The sequence below is a fragment of the Chelonoidis abingdonii genome, chromosome 2, assembly GCF_003597395.2.
Source record: "Chelonoidis abingdonii isolate Lonesome George chromosome 2, CheloAbing_2.0, whole genome shotgun sequence".
NCBI classification, from domain to species: Eukaryota; Metazoa; Chordata; order Testudines; family Testudinidae; genus Chelonoidis; species Chelonoidis abingdonii.
Genome location: NC_133770.1, coordinates 88,537,172 through 88,560,315, shown reverse-complemented (window position 1 = coordinate 88,560,315; position 23,144 = coordinate 88,537,172). Strand labels below are relative to the sequence as shown.

General features: G+C 42.3%; 1 protein-coding gene across 3 annotated transcripts in view; it reads left to right on the top strand.

Moving 5' to 3' along the window:
* GLB1 (galactosidase beta 1) overlaps positions 1-23,144 on the top strand; it is an 84,173-nt gene that overhangs the window by 26,093 nt on the left and 34,936 nt on the right. For 2 of the 3 annotated variants that reach the window (XM_032781705.2, XM_075062533.1), the window contains exons 2-10: positions 418-587; positions 5,749-5,899; positions 6,633-6,693; positions 9,551-9,645; positions 16,616-16,796; positions 17,862-17,920; positions 18,648-18,769; positions 18,873-18,913; positions 19,295-19,407. In XM_032781705.2, the coding sequence (XP_032637596.1) occupies positions 418-587; positions 5,749-5,899; positions 6,633-6,693; positions 9,551-9,645; positions 16,616-16,796; positions 17,862-17,920; positions 18,648-18,769; positions 18,873-18,913; positions 19,295-19,407 (993 nt within the window). Of the gene's footprint in view, positions 1-417; positions 588-5,748; positions 5,900-6,632; positions 6,694-9,550; positions 9,646-16,615; positions 16,801-17,861; positions 17,921-18,647; positions 18,770-18,872; positions 18,914-19,294; positions 19,408-23,144 lie in introns of all 3 variants that reach the window. The other variant, XM_075062532.1, reaches the window with a different exon arrangement.

Genomic DNA, 23,144 nt, shown 5'->3' with positions numbered 1-23,144 from the left:
GCCTCTGAAGCAGTCCCTTGAAATAGTACTTGACTTATCACTGAAGAGTCTTAAAATCATGTCCCACTGAAGAGCAACATCTTGCCTTTTTGGAGTGGATCAAATTGCACCAAATGAGGCAAGCAGTCCAAAAATGCCCCCCAAAAATGGAGACCCAGGTTTGCTCATTCCTGATCTCTGCAGCACATGCGCCCCAACAGGCGGGGCCTACTAGGTGAAGGTGGATTTTTTATTTTTAGCAAGGGTGGGGTGGACGGGACCTTGCATTGTCAATATAATATCACTGCAGGTCGTGCTTCAGAACATCCCAGAGACCTAGTGTACTGAAGAGTTCAATAAGCAGGATGTTTTAACAGAAAACTGTTGTCCTTTTCATGGAGGTTGAAGTTCATGCCTGGTAATCTTCTTGATACACAGACTGCATCCCAGAGGAGTTTTGGGATCGATTATGACAAGAACTACTTCCTCAAGGATGGGAAACCATTCCGCTACATCTCGGGCAGCATTCATTACTCCCGTGTGCCCCGGTACTATTGGAAAGACCGTCTGTTGAAGATGAAGATGGCGGGGCTTGATGCTATTCAAACGTAAGTAACTATTGACTTTTGGGAGCAGTCTTAGACCAGAACAACAAGGGAGAGGTAGGCAAGCTAAGTGTATAAGGCAACCTCTTTTAGATTATAGCTGACAACACCCTAGAGAATCCAGGAGCACTGCAAATATGTACCTGAGCTGACAAATGCTCCACTTCAAACTGAAACAAATTATATAACACTCTACTTGCTACGCCTAATCTAATCTACAAAGCTTTTTATGATTTGGGTCCTGTATATTAAAGTGCTTCTCTCCTTGTATTACAACTTGGCAGTTGAGAGAAATTATGGCACACTAGCAGACAGCCCATGGATATGTTCATGAGCAGGCATGGTTTGCTCAGTGGGGAGTGCCTGCATGTTTGGAGCTTAGCCCCTCCCATCTGAGTCCGATAGTTTTTTGCCACCATACAGCTTGTCCATTTTTGAAGGAGCCCTGTGAGGGGGATGGATATGAGAGTGTGCGAGAGTGGATGAGAAAAGAGGGGATTTGTTTGATGGTTCCAGACTGTCTCCCTGGGGGTTGAGTCCATCTTTATTTGGTGAGTTACAAAAACATGCTTGTGCTTCTAGAGCTGTTGGACTGCTGCTCTTTTATTAATCTAAGCCAGTAGCCAATGACTCTGGTCATACAAAAAAAACAACGATTAGTAGAGTATTTGCTGGGTGGCTCCTGGAGATGTTGCTTCAAGGTGGACAAATAGTTACTTTTAAATTTGGTTAAAAATTGCAATAACAATAATCCCAAATTGTTAAATGAATCTACAGGGTGTCCACAGTTGGTCTGATTGCTCTTCTTTTCCTCTGTTTCCGAACCTTGACTACCAGCCTAGGTGTAGTAATATGCTTTGCCTCTATGGCTCATGATCTCGAGTTTCTTATGTTCCCTTCTGATTCTCTCTCACTTTTCTGCTCTGTTTCTTTCCTTTAATCCTTTTTGTTCCTCTCCTGCTATTTCAAATGCTTTCTCTTTCCTGTTCCTTTGAGATCCTTTAACTTCTATTATTCTGTACAATAGGTCATTGGTTTTTCTGACGGACCTTCCTTTGTGTGATGGACTGGCAGATGAGTGGCTCCTTCATGCCTCTCCTCATGCTGTGTCTTGGCATAATTATTGCATTTTTATCTTGCTATTTTCTCTTTCTTCCCTGTTCTTTTTCCCTACTCATCTTTTTAAAATTTCTCTGCATGTTGTTTTTTTTCACTGCTTTCTTATTTTGTGGCTCCCATCCTTCCCTTTTCCCTCACTTTTTGCAAAAGGCTACACAGGATGCTTGGAGTGCTAGTGTCCATTGGTGGCTCTAAGAGGCATGTGCTCTTGCAAAGAAAGGGAAGTAGGGCTGCAGAGGTATTCCCTGAGTATGTAGCAGTTGCTGTTAGTTCAGGGATGACTGATAGGTACCACCTCAAAGTACTTCTCTTTCATGTGCCACAGGAGCACATTTACAGTGGGATGTGGGGTCATACATAGGTGCTGACTTCTGTTTTTTGCCAGTGGGTGCTCCTCTCTGCTCACTCCTCTCCCCTCCCTCGTGCAAGCAGTGGGCGGGGCCTCAAGGTGAAGAGGCCAGGCAGGGGCGGGGCCTTGGTGCGGAGCAGGGACGGGGCCTTGGAGGGAAGCGGCCGAGCAGAAAAAGAGGCTGGCGGGGCCATGGTCCGGGCACTGCATCCCACAAAATATTAATCGGGCTCTGCAGGTGCTGAGCATCTCCTATTTTTTTCCAGTGGGTGCTTGAGCCCTGAAGCACTCATGGAGTCAATGTGTAAGGGGTCACGTAATTTTCTTCACTACCATTACTGTTCTTTTCCATATGCTTTCCTTGGACTAGCTTCAGGTGGGCGGGGCTGCTGGCTTTCAGGTTGGAGGATGTCTGCGGTAAATCCCAGGAACTCTGTTGCTGCCGTGTGTGTGTGTTTGTGTGTGTGTTTATAGATAAAATCAATCAGAAACTTTGCAGGTAGCCAGGCAAGCAGATTTTGATTAATGGGACTTAGTGGTAACTTTTCACATTGCCAAAGAAAACTTGGATGTGGCTTGTGTGGATTTTTAGTTAATGGGAGGGTGGGGAGGAAGACTGAGTGGATTTCTTTTTTTCTCCACTAATAAAACTTGGCTAAGATGAGTAAACTTCAAACGGATTATACAAACTGTCCCCCTGTGAAAATTAGTGCTTAGTGCTAGTTTTACCATTAAGTAAGTACTTTACTGATTTAGTTAACAATATAGACTGTGGAGAATTATTTTTATGGAAGTTCAAATTCTGAGGGAAGTAGCTGTGTCTCAAGGAACTCCTTGCACACCCAGCAGAGCTTCCATGTTTCATGAGATGAATGGCTGCAGTTTGACTCTTGGAACTTCAGTATTCCATGGAGATTGCAATTGCAATTTGACTTTGATCCCATAAATTACAATAGGTGCTAGATATGCTTTTTTTATCTTTAGGCAGGGGGACTTGGCTGGTCCGAGTTACAGAACAACTCCTAATGTAGTTCACCAGGGAAGAAGACACTGGATCCTTGTGCTGCCTGGTACCTGATGAATCCCTTTCAGTGAAAGTCAAGCAGACCTTCCCTTCCTCTCATTCCTTTCTGCCTCCCTTCAGAAATGGCCAGCCAATTCTTGCTCTCCATCCTGACCGTGAATATGTAGGTTAGCTGGCTGATGTCTGAGGCTCTCAGAGAAGAGAGAGGGTTTAGTAGTAGTAGGGCGCCTCCTACCTGTAAACATTAACAACAGGACATAAGAGAGCACCTGGTTCTGCAGGTAGATTGGTCCTGTAGTTAACGTTTTCAATCTCCATGATAAAACTTCAGAAATGCTTCCAAAATAACTGATTAAAGTTGGATGCTATAATCCTGGTGATATTTCAAAATGTGAAGGGGTGGAATGGTGGATAGAGTTGAAGTATAGATTAGTAACACCATAGTCAAAGGTTTAAAAAGATCCAGCTTAATTGATATTGACTTAAACTTTCTATTTCAGACTCTGTAGTGTGATCACTGGTGCGCCACAGAGAGCTGTCTAGCCACATATGCCCATTGTCCTCCTTTACAGCTGCATTCACAGACAGCTAAAAATAAATACTTTCCTGACATTGCCTTTCTGGGTAAACTGTTGGTGTAGTTGTCAAAGGGTTGTTAGGTGATCATGAATTGGAGAGAAGATAGCATGTGTATTCATGCATTGAAGAAATATTGGTACATAAGACAATCTCTCTTACAGTGTTGTTTGCACAATAAAAAACAGTTTGAAAATCCGTGACTGAGACTACAGGTAGTTTTTCGGAAGATGCAGTTAAATAACTAACCACTAGATGGAGCCAGTTATTTACAACACAGGAGAAATTAGTAGCAAAAAGGCTTCTTTGAAGAACCAACGGATACTGTTGGCTACTCTGAATTTATATGAAGGATGTTTGAACATCATAGTCTGTTTCTTTGTTTTTAATTTTGTTAGCTAGTGGCAGATACAGTTATACCTTTTGGAAACTCGTTCTCCAAGAAACAGCTGCGTCTAGGTACTTGAAGTTTCAGTACTTTTTCTTTCTTTTTTTTTTTTTTTAAAATATAGATATTCTTAAAATAAAATAATTCCAAGAGTTTTGTAAAAACCCTTGTATCCTTTTAAGGGCTTTAATGTTGCTGTGTTGGTTTTTAAAGTGATTCCCCCACTATGAAGGAACCTGGAGGAGAGAACACAGAACAGATATTATGTGGCCGGTTCAGCAACCTGGGATGTGCTGCTGTTCTCCACTTCATAAAGAATATAGTCTAAACAGCAGCAAAGTGTTTTAGGGTATGGCTACAGTTGGAATTTCAAAGCGCTGCTGCGGCAGCGCTGTAAAGTGTGAGTGTGGTCAGAGCGGCAGCGCTGGGAGAGAGCTCTCCCAGCACTGCACGTAAACCACATACTTTACGGGTGTAGGGTGCAGCACTGGGAGCCGCGCTCCCAGCGCTGCCGCCCTGATTACACTGATGCTTTACAGCACTGCATCTTGCAGCGCTCAGGGGGGTGTTTTTTCACACCCCTGAGCGCGAAAGTTGCAGTGCTGTAAAGTGTGAGTGTAGCCAAGCCCTTAATGTAGAAAGCAAAAGAACCCTTTTCAGCAGTAGTAGTGACCTGGTAAACGATGAAAAAAGCACTGATTCATCACGATAGTGATGGTGGTATATGTGTTCTTTCAGTGGCTTTAACCTGTGGGACTATGAATGTGTTGTAAAAGTAAGGGTGTAGATTTTTGTTTATTTATTTTAATTGTCAGCTTTAATGATCCTATCTTTAATGAAAGCAGTCAGCTTGCACCTCATTAGCCTTTCAAATCCAGGCAAGAAAACAAAACTGACATTGAACGTGCTTCCATTCATATTCAAATCCTTGGCTATAGAAGAGCCAAGTAATAAGGATATTGGAAACATTATAGATAGGTTGGGAAGGCAATTAAAATTACTTTGCAGAGCTGAAAGGATGCATCTTGGCTGCACAGAAAATTGAGCAGATTCCTCCCTTGTGTTACAAATCTGAGAAGTTCTGATATTTTGTAAGTAGTATATAACTTTTAAATACATACATTTATGTAATCCACACATGTACTGGTTCTTGTTTTTCCTCTATCGACAAAAGATATTACTGCCACTGCATTGTTCTCTTGGCCTTTTTTTTTTTTTTTACAAAACATAAAAATTCTTTTAACATTAAAAAAACAACAACCCTGAAAGTGCTGTGTGAGAAGCTTTCTGCTTGACTAGGCACCACTTCTGTTTCACAATGACCTTTCAGAGTTTTAAAGTTAGATGAGGATGCATAATGAATTATTTTTGCTTTTAATATGTTTTATGACATTGATGCTGTTAGAAAGGAAGAGTATGTGCAAAAAATACTGACTACATGAAAAAACACAGACATCTGTTTCCGTTCTAAGTTTCTGATCATCCCTGGTGCTAACCTTAGCACCTTCAGCTTCTAGAAGTGCCTTACAGGAGCTAGGTCCTAGATTCATTCTTGTATTTCATTAGTCTGGAAGTAAATACATCTTTACAGAACTGTAAAGTTGAGGTGCAAATAGTTTGTTTCCTTGGCATTAGATTAAGTCATTATTTGGTGTTCCTTTTTCATTTTAGTCTAAGTCACTTCTTATGGATGGTGTTTTCTTCACAGGTACGTGCCATGGAACTATCATGAATTCAAACCAGGAGTATATGATTTCTCTGGTGACAGAGATATAGAATATTTCCTGCAGCTAGCTAATGAGATTGGCTTGTTGGTAATACTAAGAGCTGGACCTTATATCTGCGCAGAATGGGACATGGTAAATTTGTATTTAAACTTCCTAATTTCTAGGCAGAATTAACATCTGATCTCTGTCTAATATGTGTTCTTTCTTTTTTGGGAGGGAGCGGGGAAGAGGATGCGAGGGATTCCCTACTACTGAACATATGGCTCAAGGCAGGATTCTTCATCTGGAATACTAAAAGTTGTGGGTTCAAGTTCTGCTTAAGTTACTTCCTATAGCCTCAAGCTCATTGGTCCTTAAATTGTGATCATTTTTTAATATGATCTTGGGTACTATAGGTCTAGGGCAGTGGTCCCCAACCTTTTTCGCCTGGTGGCGGACAAGCATCCGCCGAAATGCCATCGACAAGTGGCAGCGTCAATAGGTGTCACCTCTAAAATGCTGCCGACAAGCAGCGTCAGGTAGATACTGCCGCCGGCATTTCAGTGGATGTTTGTCCACTGGCCAGTACGCGGGCGCACTTAGACGCCATGGCAGGCGCCATGGTGCCCAAAGGCACCGCATTGGGGACCCCTGGTCTAGGGTGACCAGATATCCCGACTTTATAAGGACAGTCCTGATTTTTGGGTCTTTTTCTTACCCCCCACCCTTGTCCTGATTGTTCACACTCGCTGTCTTGTCACCCTATGTAGGTCCCCAATGACTAGTACTTACTTGGTAATATCTATATAGTTATGGGATAGCTAGTTAAACTTATCCTTGTGCTTCCTGCAAATGGTCATTGAAATGGTTTCCTTTCCCTTCACAGGGGGGTCTTCCAGCATGGTTATTAGAGAGAGAATCTATTATTCTCCGATCTTCTGATTTAGGTAAGGAGCTCAAAAAGATTTATAAAAATGTTTCAATGGCAAGCAGACTTGGTGGCCAAACTCTAGCATCTGGCAGTATTTTCAGATATGGTATTGTGTTACTGTTTCTACTAAAAAAAGAACTGGAGTACTTATGGCATCTTAGAGACTAACAAATTTATTTGAGCATAAGCTTTCATCACTTCTTCGGAATGTTCCATTCCATGCATCCGAAGAAGTGGGCTGTAGCCCACGAAAGCTTATGCTCAAATAAATTTGTTAGTCTCTAAGGTGCCAGAAGTACTCCTGTTCTTTTTGCGGATACAGACTAACACGGCGGCTACTCTGAAACCTGTTTCTACTAAAAGTTTGGGAATAACAAATGTGAATGCTCTCTGAATAAGGTTTTCATACTCGCTGAATACTTCTGCACTGTGCATAAATGTATGGAAAGAATAAGATAGTAACAGGGAAGAAAACAGCAAGATTACTTGCTTAAGGATTTGCAGGGCTGGACCCTTAAATGGTAAAGGATAATGTTCTTGAAGGTAACTGGATATTTTTCTGTTTTGTGGGGACATTACCACCTGTTTTTAGACTGGCTTTAGAGTAGCAGCTGTGTTAGTCTGTATCCGTAAAAAGAACAGGAGTATTTGTGGCACCTTAGAGACTAACAAATTTATTTGAGCATAATTTTTCATGGGCTTCAGCCCACTTCATCAGATGCATATATTGGAAAATACAGTAGGAAGATATATATATATACACACACAGAGAACATGAAACAATGAGTGTTACCATACACACTCTAACGAGTGTGATCAGTTAAGATGAGCTATTATCAGCAGGAGAGAAAAAGAACTTCAGTGAGAGACTGCTGAATTGGGATTAATTTGCAAACTGGACACCATCAAACTAGGCTTGAATAAAGGCTGGGAGTAGATGGGCCACTACACAAAGTAAAACTGTTTCCCCATGCTTATTCTCCCCACCCCCCCATACACAGTTCCTTACATCTCCTTGTTAATTGCTGGAAATGGGTCATTTTCATTACCACTACAAACAGTTCTTTTTCTCTCTTGCTGATAATAGCTCCCCTTAACTGATCACTCTCCTTATAGTGTGTATAGTAACACCCATTGTTTCATATTCTCTGTGTATATATATCTCTCCCTACTGTATTTTCCACTGCATGCATCCGATGAAGTGGGCTGTGTAGAACTGATAAATAAAATTGTTTTTAATTGTTCACTTTATTAATGTAACTTCATAAGTAAAGTTTTATGAATGAAACAACATTCATTCATAAAACCAGTGACCCCAATAACTGGCTAATTGACAATAAAAATGCTTGTTAAGAGCCATAGCTGTTCAGTCAGCTTTGTAAGTTTCACTATCAGTCCAATTCCTGCTTAAATCACTGAGACTTGCACTTTTTCAGTATTGTAACTTCTGTTCACCATTTATTACACTTGCCTACACCATAACTTCTGTTCACTGTTTGCCATCCACTACGCTTGTCTATATTGTAACTTCTGTTCACTGTTTGCCATATTGTAATTCAAACCCCATTTTAAAACACTCACTCCATTTTGTAAAAGCTTCCTCCAATCTTCATTTTTGCACATCCTGCTATACTCTTATTAGTTTAGTTTAGATTGTGATTTATGGATGATGTAATCAACCTCCAGCCCCAGCCTGTCCTGACAAAATAGAGACGAGCCCTAACAAAGTAAGAAGAGTCCATCCTAAAAAGAAAAAGTACAATAGAAGGAAGGTCAAAGCCAGGTCCCAGGCTGAAAGTCACGCCTGCAATTGACGGGTGATCAATCACCAAACCCAGAGGCAGCGTGACACAGCAAGACCTATAGACTCTGGATTCATACTAAGGCCTTGGCTACGCTCACACTTTACAGTGCTGCAAGTTTCGTGCTCAGGAATGTGAAAAAACACCCCCCTGAGCACTGCAAGATGCAGCGCTGTAAAGCGTCAGTGTAATCAGGGTGGCGCAGCTCCCAGCCCTGCACGCTACACCCGTAAAGGATGTGGTTTACATTCAGCGCTGGGAGAGCTTTCTCCCAGCGCTGCCGCTCTGACCACAGTCACACTTCACAGCGCTGCCGCGGCAGCGCCTTGAAATTCCAAGTGTAGCCATACCCTAAAGCTACAAAAAGGATGGGTGAGATGGAAGACTTTGGAGGGTAACATTCTGCTGCCAATGTGGAAGGGCACCGGTGCATGCCCAACAGAGACCCAGCTCTGCCTCGGGCCTGGCTTTCCTGGCCGGTTAGCAGCCACAAGCTATGAATCCAAGCTGCAAAATCAAGCCACGAACTCAAGCTATCTTCAGGACTGGTAACTATGCAGCAGCTGCAGAACATCTGATGTGTGTGTGTGAGAATGTATGTGTGTGTATATAGGTATTAGGTATAAGGTGTGTGTGTATAAGGATTAAAATATTAGTTATTGGTCATAAAACAAATTGTTATCATAATAAATGTGGCAGCTTTGTCTTGCCCCCTGAAAAGATCCTGTGTAGTTTTGTCTGTATAACAGCTGTAGCCCACAAAAGCTTGTACTCAAATAAATTTGTTAGTCTCTAAGATGCCACAAGTACTCCTGTTGTTTTTAGACTGTACTATATTGGACTGATTCGGGTGTGGTCCTTGAAGCCACTTGACTTCTGTACGTACTGAGAGGCTGAAGTTATGAGCAAGTACAGAATGTTATCAGTTCATTATTTGTTGCTCTTGTTCACATTGTGCATACCCTTTATATTTAGGGTATTGGTTACAAAAAATATCCCATTTGTAGTTTATTTTTGTTTTAAAGTAGATAAACTCTGGTCTGCCCACAACTTTCTCTTTGTATATTCCAGATTACTTGGCAGCTGTAGAAAGGTGGATGGGTGTCTTGTTACCCAAAATGAAGCCTTATCTCTATCAGAATGGAGGGCCAGTTATTATGGTGCAGGTAATCCATTTCAAATGGGAACACTAACTACGTGAATGCAAAAGGCCTTTTGGTCCCCATTATTAACAGTGCTTCCACAGCTATGTTTCCAGTAACGTACACGAGTGCTCTTTAAAATTGTAAATAATATTCACTCTCCATGGTAACTGGGATTAAAATTAGTTTAAACTGTATCACAAACAAAAGGATCTGATAATATTTGAGTATATTACCCTTGCTTCTCCAACATTTTAACAAGTGAAGCTTTGAGTGTCGGCTTTTAGTCCTTAGTGTAGATGTCTCTTTACCAAGAGACTGTGCGTGAGGATGTGATGAGCATGGCCACTCACTCACACAAGTGATGTATTATTAGCCACCCTGCTTGCCTGTATCCTTGATACATAGCTCATGTTGAAGTAGCTCAGCTGAAGCCAGCACTTCCTGAGACTCAGGGACTCTTGAATCAAACTTATTTCTTAACATCTCTTCTGCTTCTCCCTCTCCGTGCTCCCCTTTTCCATATTACATACAGAATCACCTGCAGGGCTTCCCTGCAACTCCCCACCAAAAATGTGAAATGCCGGCTCTGTTGAAGTCAATGGGAGTTTTGCCGTTCACATCTATGGAGCCAAGATTTCACCCCAGGTCTTTTCCCCCTGGGACCTGTTGGAGATTTTCTTGATAAATCTTCTGTGCCCTTGCAATCCCTTTACCTTACTCACTTTACAAAGCTGCGTTAATAGTATTATCACCATTCCACAGGCTGGGTAGATGAGGCCCAGAGAGTGAGCAGCAGAGTACCAGTAGAACCCAGATATCCCAGCTTTTTGATCAGTCCACTGTTGATGGATTTGTTGGTTTGTTTGTTTCTCCCCATCTTGTGGTATCTACAGCTTAGCTAAGTGGCTTCACAGAGAGGACTAAACCACAGCTGACCTTCCCTTCCCTCTTCCTCTGCCTCCTGCCACCCTCCCATCACTTATTCCCTTGCTTCCTCCCATCTGTCCCTGCATGACTTTGACATTGTTTGCAAGAACTGGCAGTCCCTGTTTAGAACAGGAGTCGGGGTAGAGCAAGCTGGCCTTAGAGTGCTCTGGTAAAGCTGTGTGGGGAGACATGCATAGGATAATCCCCCACAATGCTGGGCTCTAACCAGTGCCGTCTGTTTCAGTAGCCCAAGCACCACAAGTTACTCAGAAAAAGAGGCTGAAAGCTAAGCCATGACACAGCTCAGTGCTTTTTATCGCTGTTAAATGGAACATTCTCTTTACTTAGCTTGATAAAGCTCTAGAGCAGCAGTTCTCAACCCAGGGGCTGCATGATACCCAATTAGCACACAGCTGTGGCCATGTGCTAAAGGTTGTAGGCTCCAGGCTCCTGGATACAGTGCCGGGGGCTCCTGGCTGCCCTGCCACGCAGTAGGCTCCAAGGTCCCAGTGGGTTTTGGGGTCTCGGCGGGGTCTGGGGACTGGGGTTTGGGCAGCTGGCTGCCTCACGGTGGGGTTTGGAGTCCAGGCAGCCGGCTGTTGCCCGGCCCCACACGGTGCGGGTCAGGGTCCCTGCGCAGAAGATCAGGGTCCCTGCCCCATGCCAGCTCTCCGCTCCTAGCCCCATTTTGTGGAGGGGTCTTTGGGTGGAGGGCACTGGGTATAGGGGTGTGTGTGTGTGTGTGTGTGTGTGTGTTAGGTGGGGGCACTGTGGTTCTCAACCTGCCACCCAACTAACGCTTTGTGGGCCACTTCTGCAGCCCACAATGATAAATAGGTTGAGAACCACTGCTCTTGAGTATCTAGCCTGACAAGACCTACTATAGCTAGGAATGAAGAAGGATAAAATACCTTAAATATTTGGCCCTGGTGCTTCCACTGGTTATTACACTGAACAAATTAAGCATCATGGTTCAGATTTTGAAAGAAGGTTTCAGCGACACACTTTCAGGGTGGATTGACTTAAATCAGCGATTTAAAGCATGATTTAATTCACCCAGTGGAAAACTTCAATTTAAATCATCCATTTTAATCAATTTTTCAATTTCTACTTCAGTTATTTTCTAAAGAAAGGTGCATTTTTATTGGTTGATATAACATTAAAACATGTTGATTTACAACTAAATAGAGCCTTTACACTAGATTTGGTCCATCTTTTTGTGGGTACACTATAACTCTATATATTTATGTAGCTATGTAGCTTAACATTTTCAAATTCTTATTAACTACGTTTTTAATATGTTAGAAAATAGTGAATGATTAACTTTTTGCTCATCATTTGTGTTAAGCTGCATTAGGTTGGTAACTGGAATTTAATTAAACACACAAAACAGCATATAAAGTTTATTTTTATTAACCAAAACAACTTTAAGTGATTTGGATATATAAACTTTGCTTATCAGAACAGGTTTCACATTTACAACTAAATTATAATTAGTTTACCCCTTAACATATTTTGTATTATATTCAGACTTAATTTTAAACAGGTTTATTTTTAAAAAGAAAAACTGCTTATAATTTAAATAATTAAAAAAACCCTGGTTTAAATAAAAAAAAAAATCCAATTTTTTTAAATCATCAGTTTTTATCTACCCTGCTCACTTTTATGTCTGCAGTTAGTCATGTGTGCATATGATAGGACTCAGCTACAAAACAAGTAGTTAAGAAAGTATGTCCTGTGTCGTGTTTGCAAAATTAGACAGTGGGAGGAGGCCCATATAAACATTTCCCACTAATTTAGCCATGGATCTACTGGCTAGGATGGTGATTGTTTGTCAGAACAGGCTACTGCAAATAAAGAGATTGGGGTTTGACCCAGCTTTGCTTCTGACTCACTGTGAACCCTGAGGCAAGTCACTTAAGCCCTCTGTGACTTCCTTTGTCAGACTGGGATGACAGTACTTACTCATTTTTTGAAAGTACTTTGATGTTGCTAGATGGATGTTAGGATAAAAGTACAGTGTTGTTGTTAACTGCATTTGGAGTTCCATGCATAGAACAATTTAACTGGATCTCAATATTAAATCTCTTCAGTATTATGAACTGCTTTATTTTCATAACCACATTAGCACTTTATGAATTATACTTTTGTTGGTAAAGAAAGCTTTTGCAACTTACTATATATTTACATTTTAAGAAACTGGCTGAGAGAATTTGCAAGAGCCCCAAACTCACTATTAATTACTACACTTAGGGGATATAGAGTCAAAACTAAGACACATCATCTGCTAAAGGCAAAAGTTAGCAGTTTTAACCACGTATCCATATACTGGACTCTGAAATAGCTTGAAAAAGTCTATTGATAGCTAGTCAAAAATCACTCCAGTTCTGTGATGCTGGTGGCTATACCAAAGCCTATGAATAAATGAATCAGTAGTGAGAGAAACATATTACCATCTGAAAGCTGTTCAGGGATCTATGACAAATGAGTTCATCAGCTCAGTCAGGTCCCTAGTAGTGTCTTCATCACAAATGGCATCGTTGCTCAGTCCCCGTACCAATTCATGCCTTTGCCTTTCGAGAACTTATTACCCTCCTGACGTCAGATGGACTCTCCAGAACATAGCTGAGGCCAATGGATGGCTTAACATGGGGAAGCTTGCACTGCAATTGATAGACTTGCTCTTTTTAATAAAAAAAACCTGCAGTGTCAGCTGGGCCCCTTTAAGAAGGGCAGAAATCAACTGAAGCTTCAGCCCTAGGTGAAGAAAATGAAGTGGAGGCAGACATGGAAGGTGAGAACAATCAAGCAGAAGTGCTTACAGAGCTGCTTTTATGTGATTTAACAATCAGAACAACGTGCCCTACCTGAATTGCCTCCTGGCTACCTTTTGGGGTTGAAATTTCACAGTCTTGGTCAGAGGGTTATTTTCTTAATTTTTTTTTTCTGTTCAGACTTTGGTAATTGATTCAGGTAAGCCTGAGACACACCTTTTCTCTTCTACATTTAGACACAGTGCAGCCATGACCATGGCTGAGGGCCTTAGCCTTCACCACAATACAAACAGTAATTCTAATCAGTGATGAGCTGCCAAAATACTAACAACCGGTTCCCTCCTCCTCACCCCTGGAGGGGGTCGTGCCCCCCCCGGGACTCCTGCTCCGTCCTCCAGGACTCCTGCCCCATCCAACCTCCCACGTTCCTTGACACCCCACCTCCAGGATCCCTGCCCCATCCACCCCCCTTTCCTGTCCCCTAACTGCCTCCTGCCGCCCCATCCAACCCATCCTCTTATTTGTGATGGCCCCCTGGGATCCCTGCCCCATCCAACCACCCCTTCTCTCTGTCCTGACTGCCCCTGGAATCCCTGCCCCTGACTGCCTCCCATCACCCCATCCAACCCCTGGTCCTTCCTGACTGCCCCCCCAGGACCCTTGCCCCCATTCCATTCCCCTGTTCCCTGCCCTCTGACCTCCCCGAGTCTCGACCCTAATCCACCGGCAGCTTTTAATCCTTTTTCCACCAGTGTGGGGCAGATGCCCCATCACACAGGCAAAATGTGTAATAAAAGAGACAATCTTCAAGTTACTTTATATGTATGTGTATTCAATAAAACATTTTGGGCCAAATTGTCCTCTGTGCAGGAATAATTGGAAATTCAGAAGTTTCCTTTGAGGCATTTCCATGACATTGTTTCCTTGGCTTAGGGGCAGGACAAGGGGTTACCTTCCTGTGGATCTAGCTGAGGAACCTATTTGCAAAAAGTTATACAGCTGCCAAAATCCTTGGGAAAGTGCGGTCCCTAGCCATCCACATGGAAATTCTGGCCTCCCTGCACTGGCTCCAGAACTCCTCTACAGCTCTGCTGTTGTGCACCATATCTTAAACTAAACAGGGCTCTGGATCCACGAACGACTCCAAATTGTGAGTGTATAGAACATCATTTATAATCCACTCCATCATGTCATCGGTTGTGTGGGCAATTTTAAAGCGACAGTACTGGGCAAATTGCCAAAACCCAAGATGTTTAGAAACAGTCCCAGGCCCAAGATGTTCCTCTTTCCCCATTTTGGTTTACAGTTGCAGCAGATACATTGCCGTGGCAATGCCCCCAATATTTCCTTATCTTTCTCATTATAAAGTTATTTTTCACAAACAACTCTTGACTGCTTAAATCCTCACATTCTTCCTTCGGTTGTCAACATGCAACTCATATCAAGCATGCTTCATCCACACTAGGCCTATAACATATTAAACGGATATGTCCATAGAAACAACTCTTTATAACAGTTTGCGTTGAATTTTTGTTACCAAATGTAAAAAAAGTTTGGTAACAAAAATTCAACGCAAACTGTTATAAAGAGTTGTTTTTATAAAAAAAATAAAAAATAAAAGGGAGACAAAAATACTGAGTTAGACTAAGCGAAAAGTTCTAATAATACCACCCAAGTATTGTGTTAATATCATGATTGGTAAACAAGAGGCAAATGGAACCAGAAATGAATTAACTAAAACTGGTAAGTTGGAAATTAGGCCTAATTGGTGAACAAAATAGTGGGGGATGGGTTACTCCACCCTTTACTCCCTTTTAGAGTACTTAAAAAGAGACTTTGGGGAGGCTCAAATAGGCTAGAAGATGGGTTGACTGAAAGGAGCGAGCTTTGTTATCATGACTGTCAACCCCACCATCTCCAGAGACCCTGAAATGTGCCATGACTCTGTTAGACCTTCACCATCCTGATTCTGAGAGGTCCTGACCAGTCCAGGCCAGAGAGAGGGACCCAGATACACCACCACCTCTGGCTAAATCCCTAACACTACCTGGCGTATGGAACTTTGGTTTCTGCTGTCACTGCGCTCCATGTGTCCTTTTCCTTCCCCAACTTATTTCTTCTTTTCCCTCTCTCTCTCTTCCTTTGCCTTCTGTTTAGTAAGAGTTTGGCTTAGCCAAACAAAACAGCATCTCTTGCAACAATGCTCTGACCCTGTCCCCAGTAAGGCAACCAACAACACACTGCTGCTACAACACACTGCTGCTTAAACAACACACTGCTGCTACAAGTTTTCCAGGTCTTGGAGTGACTGTGTGCTGGGCCTGTGTTTCTCAGCAGTGAAGTTGCAAGTGAAAATCAGCACCAGAGACAGAAATTGCATTTTCTGTCTTTGCTGTTCCTTTCACTCCCATTTTGCATGTGTGCCTTGTTTTGTCTTTATGTAAACAGGACCAGACTTCAGCAACAGCAGCAATAACAACAGCTCCAGTTCATCTCAACAAGCTTCTCTTTTCCTCAAAAAGAATACCATCTAAAAAGTGGCAAATGGGTTTTTTCCCCTATAAAAGCTCTCTACAGGGAATAAGGAAAATTGTAAAGTATTAAGTAAGGCTTTAATTTGGGCATTTCAAATGCTATTACTGTTTTTCCTTTTCAGTATCTTTAATAAAAGGTTTAAAGATTTTTAATACTGGTGCATTTGCTACAGGACTAAGCAGGCCGAGAACTCTTTACTTGAACCCCCGAACCACATTTAACTGGCTAATGTTGTGCAGTGACAAGATTGTGTTAACTTCTTTGACTCCGTAGGCCCATTTATTCCATCAAAGTTAACACATCTCCTGCCATCCCCATGTTAGCAGAGCGACAATAGAGCTTTGTCGGTTGTACTTGGGGCACACCATTTACGAGTGAGGCAGTGCTTAGGCTAACGTTGTTTAAGCCAGCATTAACTACGGCAGGGCATTCTTGTGGAATTGGGAGGTTGATGCTTTGGGATACAACGTCTCTCCAGATAGCTGTGGAGCTCTCCTGCAAGACAGGTTTCTGGGAGGTGAGAAGAATAATGCTGCTGATGTGGCATCTCCCCTCATAACCATGCATCTTCTCTGGAGTTTCTGTTGTGCTTTCATTGTCTCTCTGCAAGGAGGAGGCAATCCAGATTAGGCTTTCATGAGGTCGCATTGAGTGGCTTTTCCATTTTCAATATGAAAAGTCTTCTCCCCGTGAAGGGTGCAGGTCTGGTTATCAAATATCAGCTTTGCTGCTAATCTGTTATTTTTATTGCATAGGTTGAAAATGAATATGGAAGCTATTTTGCCTGTGATTACGATTACCTTCGTTACCTTCAGAAGCTCTTCCATCACCATCTTGGAGATGAGGTGGTACTGTTTACAACAGATGGGGCAAGCAAACATTACTTGAGATGTGGAGCTCTGCAGGGTCTTTATGCAACGGTGGACTTTGCACCAGGTTAGTAGCAGCTGTTCGTAGCAAGATAACTAAGCCAATGTTTGTTCGCGTGTAGCAAAGTTGATGGTCTCTTTGACTCTTGGGTTTAAGTGGTGATCTACATGTTGCCATTTGATATATACTTAAACATATAGAGGGAGCCAGCTGGTGTGATTCACCAGGGAGTCACCTCTGGGACCAGTCTGGTCTCTTTACAGTGCAAACCTACTGAAAAAAATTAGCAATGGTCAGCAGTTTTTCCAAGGGCTCTTAGTCCAGCCCAAATTCCAGCTCCATCAGATTATCACCTTGCATTCCTCTGAAGAAAATCTTGTGCTGCAGAACATAGTTAAAATGGGACACATTGCCCCAATCTGTGGTACTGTAAGCATGCAGAATTAAGTGAGTGTTGTGCTTGTGAAAAGTGCCCAGTTCGAACAGGAGACTTTGTCCTCACTAGAAACTGCACAGCCTTGGCAGTATGGGAGGTTTCCTGGGCTTCAGTCCAATGTGAATGTAGTTCAATTTCCAAGTGCCTTCAATCTGGGACCTCTCTTGTGAATTGTCCTTTGTGGTAAGGTATGTTTGTAGTCTCAGTCCATTTATTAATAGAAAAAAATCCACATCTCTCTCACCTCCTATTTCCTGGAGGTAATCTGTCAAATAGTAATGACTTTCAGTTACTCTTGGCTTTCAGACCAGTGACTTAGAGATGAAACTCCAAATCTGATTTGCCAGTTCCCTGACTTTTACACTTCCCACAAATAAATCTACTTTAAGCTAAGGCCTACATTTTTCAAATATAACTAATGGTTTTTGGATGCCTTAGTTCTTGGTGTTCAGCTTGAGGCTCCTGAAAGGGGCATGGTTTTCAGAAAGCTCTGAGCACTCAGATAACTAGGCCCATTTCTGGTGCCTCAAGCTGGGCACCCAAAATCATTAGCCTCTTCTGAAAATTTAGGCCCAGATTTCCACCTAGGTTCTTGCTGATACAGGGGAGAGGTACGGCATCCCAGTTGCTGCTCCTGAAGGCAAGGGACTGAAATAGCATGGATATTGCAGCTCAGTTTTGTTTTTTATTTGCAGGTAGTAACGTCTCAGCAGCATTTTTAACTCAAAGAGGCAGTGAACCCAGAGGCCCCTTGGTACGTTTTTGTTTTTTTTTTTAATTTCCATATGTTCTTAATTTTATGATAGTAATGAAAACGGAGGGGTTGACAGTAGCAGTGCTTGTTGTTTGTGCTGCTTGGGGTGCCTGGGTTCATGGGACATTGGAACTCTTGTTTCATGGTGAGGCAGAGGTTGGGGACAGTTTCTCTGAACATGTCTGTGCCATGCTGCTGTTCTGTGATCCCTGACTGCTGTTCTGTGGAGTATTTTTTGACCTCAGAAGATCCCAATTTGTCTTGATTTTTCCCAGCCTAGGAAAGTATGTACAAAGCAGTAGAGATGCTTAGATGAGTGAGTCAAGTGTGTGTGAGAGCGGAAGTTAGAGGCAGAATTAATAGAGCAGGTTAAAAAACTGCATCCTGTTTTTAGCTAGCATAGATTTTTACACAAGTTAATGGGATGTGAGCTGACTAGGAGCCATTTTGATGCCATAGCCGCTCTGAGAGAAGGACTTAATCCTAACTAAAGGGTTACCTCATCTCCTGTGGTTTTTAACATATTTCACCGTATTTACAGTCATTATTTGAATATGATTCAAATGCACATAGCTGCTTTTTTTTCCCTTATTGCTAGTGACATAAATTTAACTTAAAATAACTTAACCTCCAATTCTGATATTGTTTCCTTAATATTCCCCCTCCTACCCCCCACCCCCTGCTTTTCATATTCTTTCCTCAACTCTCCACATTTCACCCTGGGCAGGTAAACTCTGAATTCTACACTGGCTGGCTGGATCACTGGGGTCACCCTCATTCTGTTGTGCCAACAAATACGATAGCTAAAACTCTTGATGAAATCCTGTCACGTGGTGCTAATGTTAACATGTAAGTGCTTGTTCAAGAGAGGATTTGTTTTTAATGAAAAGTGAGAGTGAGGTGGCAGTCAGCAAAGCCTGCTTTGAGTGGCTTTATTTGTTTTTCTTTTTAGGTACATGTTTATAGGTGGAACCAATTTTGCCTATTGGAATGGTAAGGAACAATTTGAAAAAAAATGGCTTGGTTTCCAATTGCAGGTGAGGTCTACACCTGTCATTTATAGTATATTACAAAGTACACACACTCTAAACCTTCAGCCTCTAGGTCCCCCATGTCCTAAATCAATTCTATATTCATTTTCTTAAGACACACAGATAAGTATTTTAAATGCCAGTGGGGAAGGAGGATTAGGTGTCCTGAATAGAGATGGTTTCCAGGAGGGAACCCAGGCTGAATCACTAGACTTAGAGATCTTGCTATGAACAAAGAAATTTGTGGGTGGAAAGAAACAAGTCTAAAAAACTATCCCATTGGGGAAGGGACTGGAGAAACTCCATCAATTGTTTTTAATTGATTAATATTTGATTTTCACAGGGGCAAACATGCCATATGCATCACAGCCTACTAGTTACGACTATGACGCTCCACTGAGTGAAGCAGGGGACCTCACTGACAAATATTTTGCTCTGAGAGAAGTCATTGGTAGGGTGAGTGTTTATAAAAGACACAGCTTTTAGAATGTTTCTTTAAAACCTCACTGGCTTGTTGTGTGAGCTCTCTTGGTTTTGCATGGGTATGGGCAGGGCTGCCCAGAGGGAGGGGCAAGTGGGGCAATTTGCCATGGGCCCCACAGGGGCCCCCACGAGAATATACTATTCTATAGTATTGCAACTGTTTTTTATGGAAGGGGCCCCCCAAATTGCTTTTCCCCTGGCCCCCTGAATCCTCTGAGTGGCCCTGGGTGTGGGTTGCCTCCTGATTTATTACTAGGTTTGGAAGGTTTAGGTTTTTTATCAGTAAATGTCGATTTCACTGAGCACACACAAACCAATGAAAAAAGATAAGAACAGAAATGTGCAGATAGGCAAAGCTAGAAAAGTGCTGCTTGAGGGCTTATTTAGACTTTGATTTAAGGATGTTTACTTTGCATATTTTGACAGATGATGATGACAATCTGTGATTTAGAGGTTATAAAGCTTTAACTTTTTTAATCTAAATCTCTGCTGTCCTTAGATAGTTATTGTCTGACTCCTCCATAATTCCCCCAACTGTGAAAAATTTAAATAGATAAAAATAGGGGGAAAATGCTTAAAAATAAACGTGGATGTTATCTGTCAAAATTATAAAAAAAATTCTGCCAACTTATTTATTATCCACTTCAAGTGTTGAAATACACTGCTGCTTTTTGCTGCTATTGAATTCTTTGATTATTGTGTAAAAAATCACCCAAAGTCTGCTTCCAAACTTTGTTGTGCACTCTAGTGTTTGGGGTCTCTAAGAGTGGGAAAGCTTACGGCGATGAACAGATTTTCCCTTCATAACTTTACAAACAAGAGATGGGCTGAGCTGTGGAATTTGAATCTGGGGGTTTTAAACACCCCAAAATTCAAGACTGTTCAATCCAAGTAGTTCCTTTGGGCCCCTCTCTGTGTTTAAGCACAAGTCGCGTTGGGTTTATTTTTGTCTTCATTAAAAGGCTACTGGGGAACAGTCTCATAACCTTCTGTATTCTTTCCAAGCTTAACCTTCCAAGTCTTATCACTTTTTGATAGCTTTATATTGCATCCTTTAGAGTATAGGCTACCTCAGTCCTCACATCTTTGGCTATGGCTACACTTGGAATTTCCGGCAGCGCTATGAAGTGTAAACCACATCCTCTATGGGTGTAGCGTGCAGCGCTGGGAGCTGTGCACTGATTACACTGAGGCTTTACAGCGCTGTACCTTGCAGCGCTTGGGGGGTGTTTTTTCACTCCTCTGAGCGCGAAAGTTGCAGCTCTGTAAAGTGCCAATGTAGCCATACCCTTTGTGTGGCTTCCCTTGCCAATGAATGTTACAAAAAAAGTGCTGCTCTTGAGTTCCTTAATTAAAGTGTGTGCCTATCTGAAATGTGATCTTTAGTGTTTGCATGCATGTGAACCAAGGGAGATACGACTTCATGCAGAGAGCTGGTTTTGATAGGATCTGAAGTGTTGGCATAAGCACTGTCAATTTTGGTAGGCAAGACTGGTGTACGCAACTTTTACGCTGTGGTTTGTTTAGCTTTTAGCCTGCATATCCATAGTATCTAAACAAAATCTTCCTGTCTGTGCTGTGGGTTCTAAACCAATAACAATCTATCTGCTCAATCACATTTTGAGGTAAAGTTACATTTAAAAAGAAAGTCGTTCTGTAATGAATATCTGCTTTCAAAATGATAGATTTGTTGTAAACATAACACGTAGTGAGCCCCTATTGGCTTTTTAGGGGGCACGGAGGGAAGGTGGAGAGGTGTATGGGGATCATTGTCTGTTTTCCTGTCCTAACAGGCCTCTTTCAGTTGCTTAACACTTTCTGCTTTTGGACTTAAACAATCTATGTTTGGTTTCTTCTCTAGTGTGAAAATTGTTTGGAGTGGATTTTATGAAAGCTTGAGCAGCACTGGTTGAGCCATTTTCATGTACAAAGAGCGGGGAAGAAGTGGAGTTATGCCATTATCTAGAGATGTAAATTATTCTTTCTTTTAACAGCTCTGCCAATAAAGTGGTTGACACTTGGCAGGGAGATATGTCAGATTAGGGAGTGCTTTGTCATGGTCCAGTGGACAAGCTGCTTCAGTTTGGCTTTTAAAAACATGCTACTTGTTCTGACTGTCTCCTGGCTTTTCTGCCCCTGATTCCCTTGGTCTGTTCAGGTGCTTCTTTGCTACCACCGCTGGCCATATCTACACTATGATGGCTATAGTGGCATAGCTCATAGACTTTAAGGTCAGAAGGGACCATTATGATCATCTTGTCTGAGCTCCTGCACAGCACAGGCCACAGAATCTCACCTACCCACTCTTGTATCAAACCTGTGTCTGAGCCATTGAAGTTCATTCGTTAGCCTTTCCATTAACACACAAGGAAAAACAAACAAACAAACAAAAAGGAACTTTTCTGGTAATAGATACCAAAAGGAGGGGCTAAGTGGGATCTGCTGCTGTCTGGAGCATCCCAAAGTCCTCTACAGGATTGCTGTACAGCAAAATTTTATGCTTAAGAAGCACATGGGATCTTTTTCATGGGAATAGGCAATACACCATGCTTTTTGAAGATATAGCAATTAACATGCATTTTCTCTCTCTCGCTCTCTCACACCCACACCCAAACCACTGTCCCGCCAGTCGAGGTTATAGTTACCAGTCCAGTTCAATGTAGTGCCTAGCAAGGTTGATCACAGGTAGGTGGGATCTGGGTTCTGTTGGTCCTGACATGATACTCCAGGGAAGTCTTGGCAGGATGAACCCAAAGTTTCATGGCAAGGCATCCTGTTTATATAGTGATTTTTCTTCATTGGGACCAGTGAGTTTTGCACCGTCATGCTGTAATCAGTTGTTGTTTGACAAGTGCTTGTTTTCTTAAATTGTTGTTTTCATCCTTTGTCTTGTTCTTTCATCAGGTTTCTCAGGGAGTTACCCCATGCTTGTTTTGATTACAGTTATCTTGTCTCCATTGATAGGTGCCTTTTCTCCTCTTTAGAGTCGTCAATCTGCCCTCCTCTGACATGTCAGTAGGGATGTATTGCAACCTCCTGGTGCCCTTGTGCCTGTCTTCGGTTCCTCCCTAGAACATTTGGTCTGGTGATGACCTTCACGCTTACCTTTTAACATACACATTCCTCCTTCACACACACAACGGACCTGATTTACTCAGAACATTTGAACAGGAACATCAAATTGCAATGCAAGAGTAAAACAACCATTACATTCTTTCACTAAGGGTATGGCTACACTTGAAAATTCAAAGTGCTGCCGTGGCTTTGAAGTGCGAGTGTGGTCGCAGCGCCAGCGCTGGGAGAGCGCTCTCCCAGCACTGTACGTACTCCACATCCTCATGGGGTTTAGCTTGCAGCGCAGGGAGCCGCTCTCCCAGCGCTGCGGCACTGTTTACACTGGCACTTTACAGCGCTGTATCTTGCAGCGCTCAGGGGGGTGTTTTTTTCACATCCCTGACCGAGAAAGTTGCAGCGCTGTAAAGCGCCAGTGTAGCCAAGGCCTTAGTTTAAAATGCTAAACCTACAGCTAAGTGGTGACTCTAAAAGGTCTGTCACTGCCTTGAAATCAGCACAGCCACAGATTCTGGCTGATAGGAATAGCCAATGGCTCATTGGCTATTCCTTTCTGCTTTCAGAAAGGGTGGCTGGTAGGATATAGTCAAATCATACACCCGTACATTTAATACATGTTATGTTGTTGTTGTTTATCC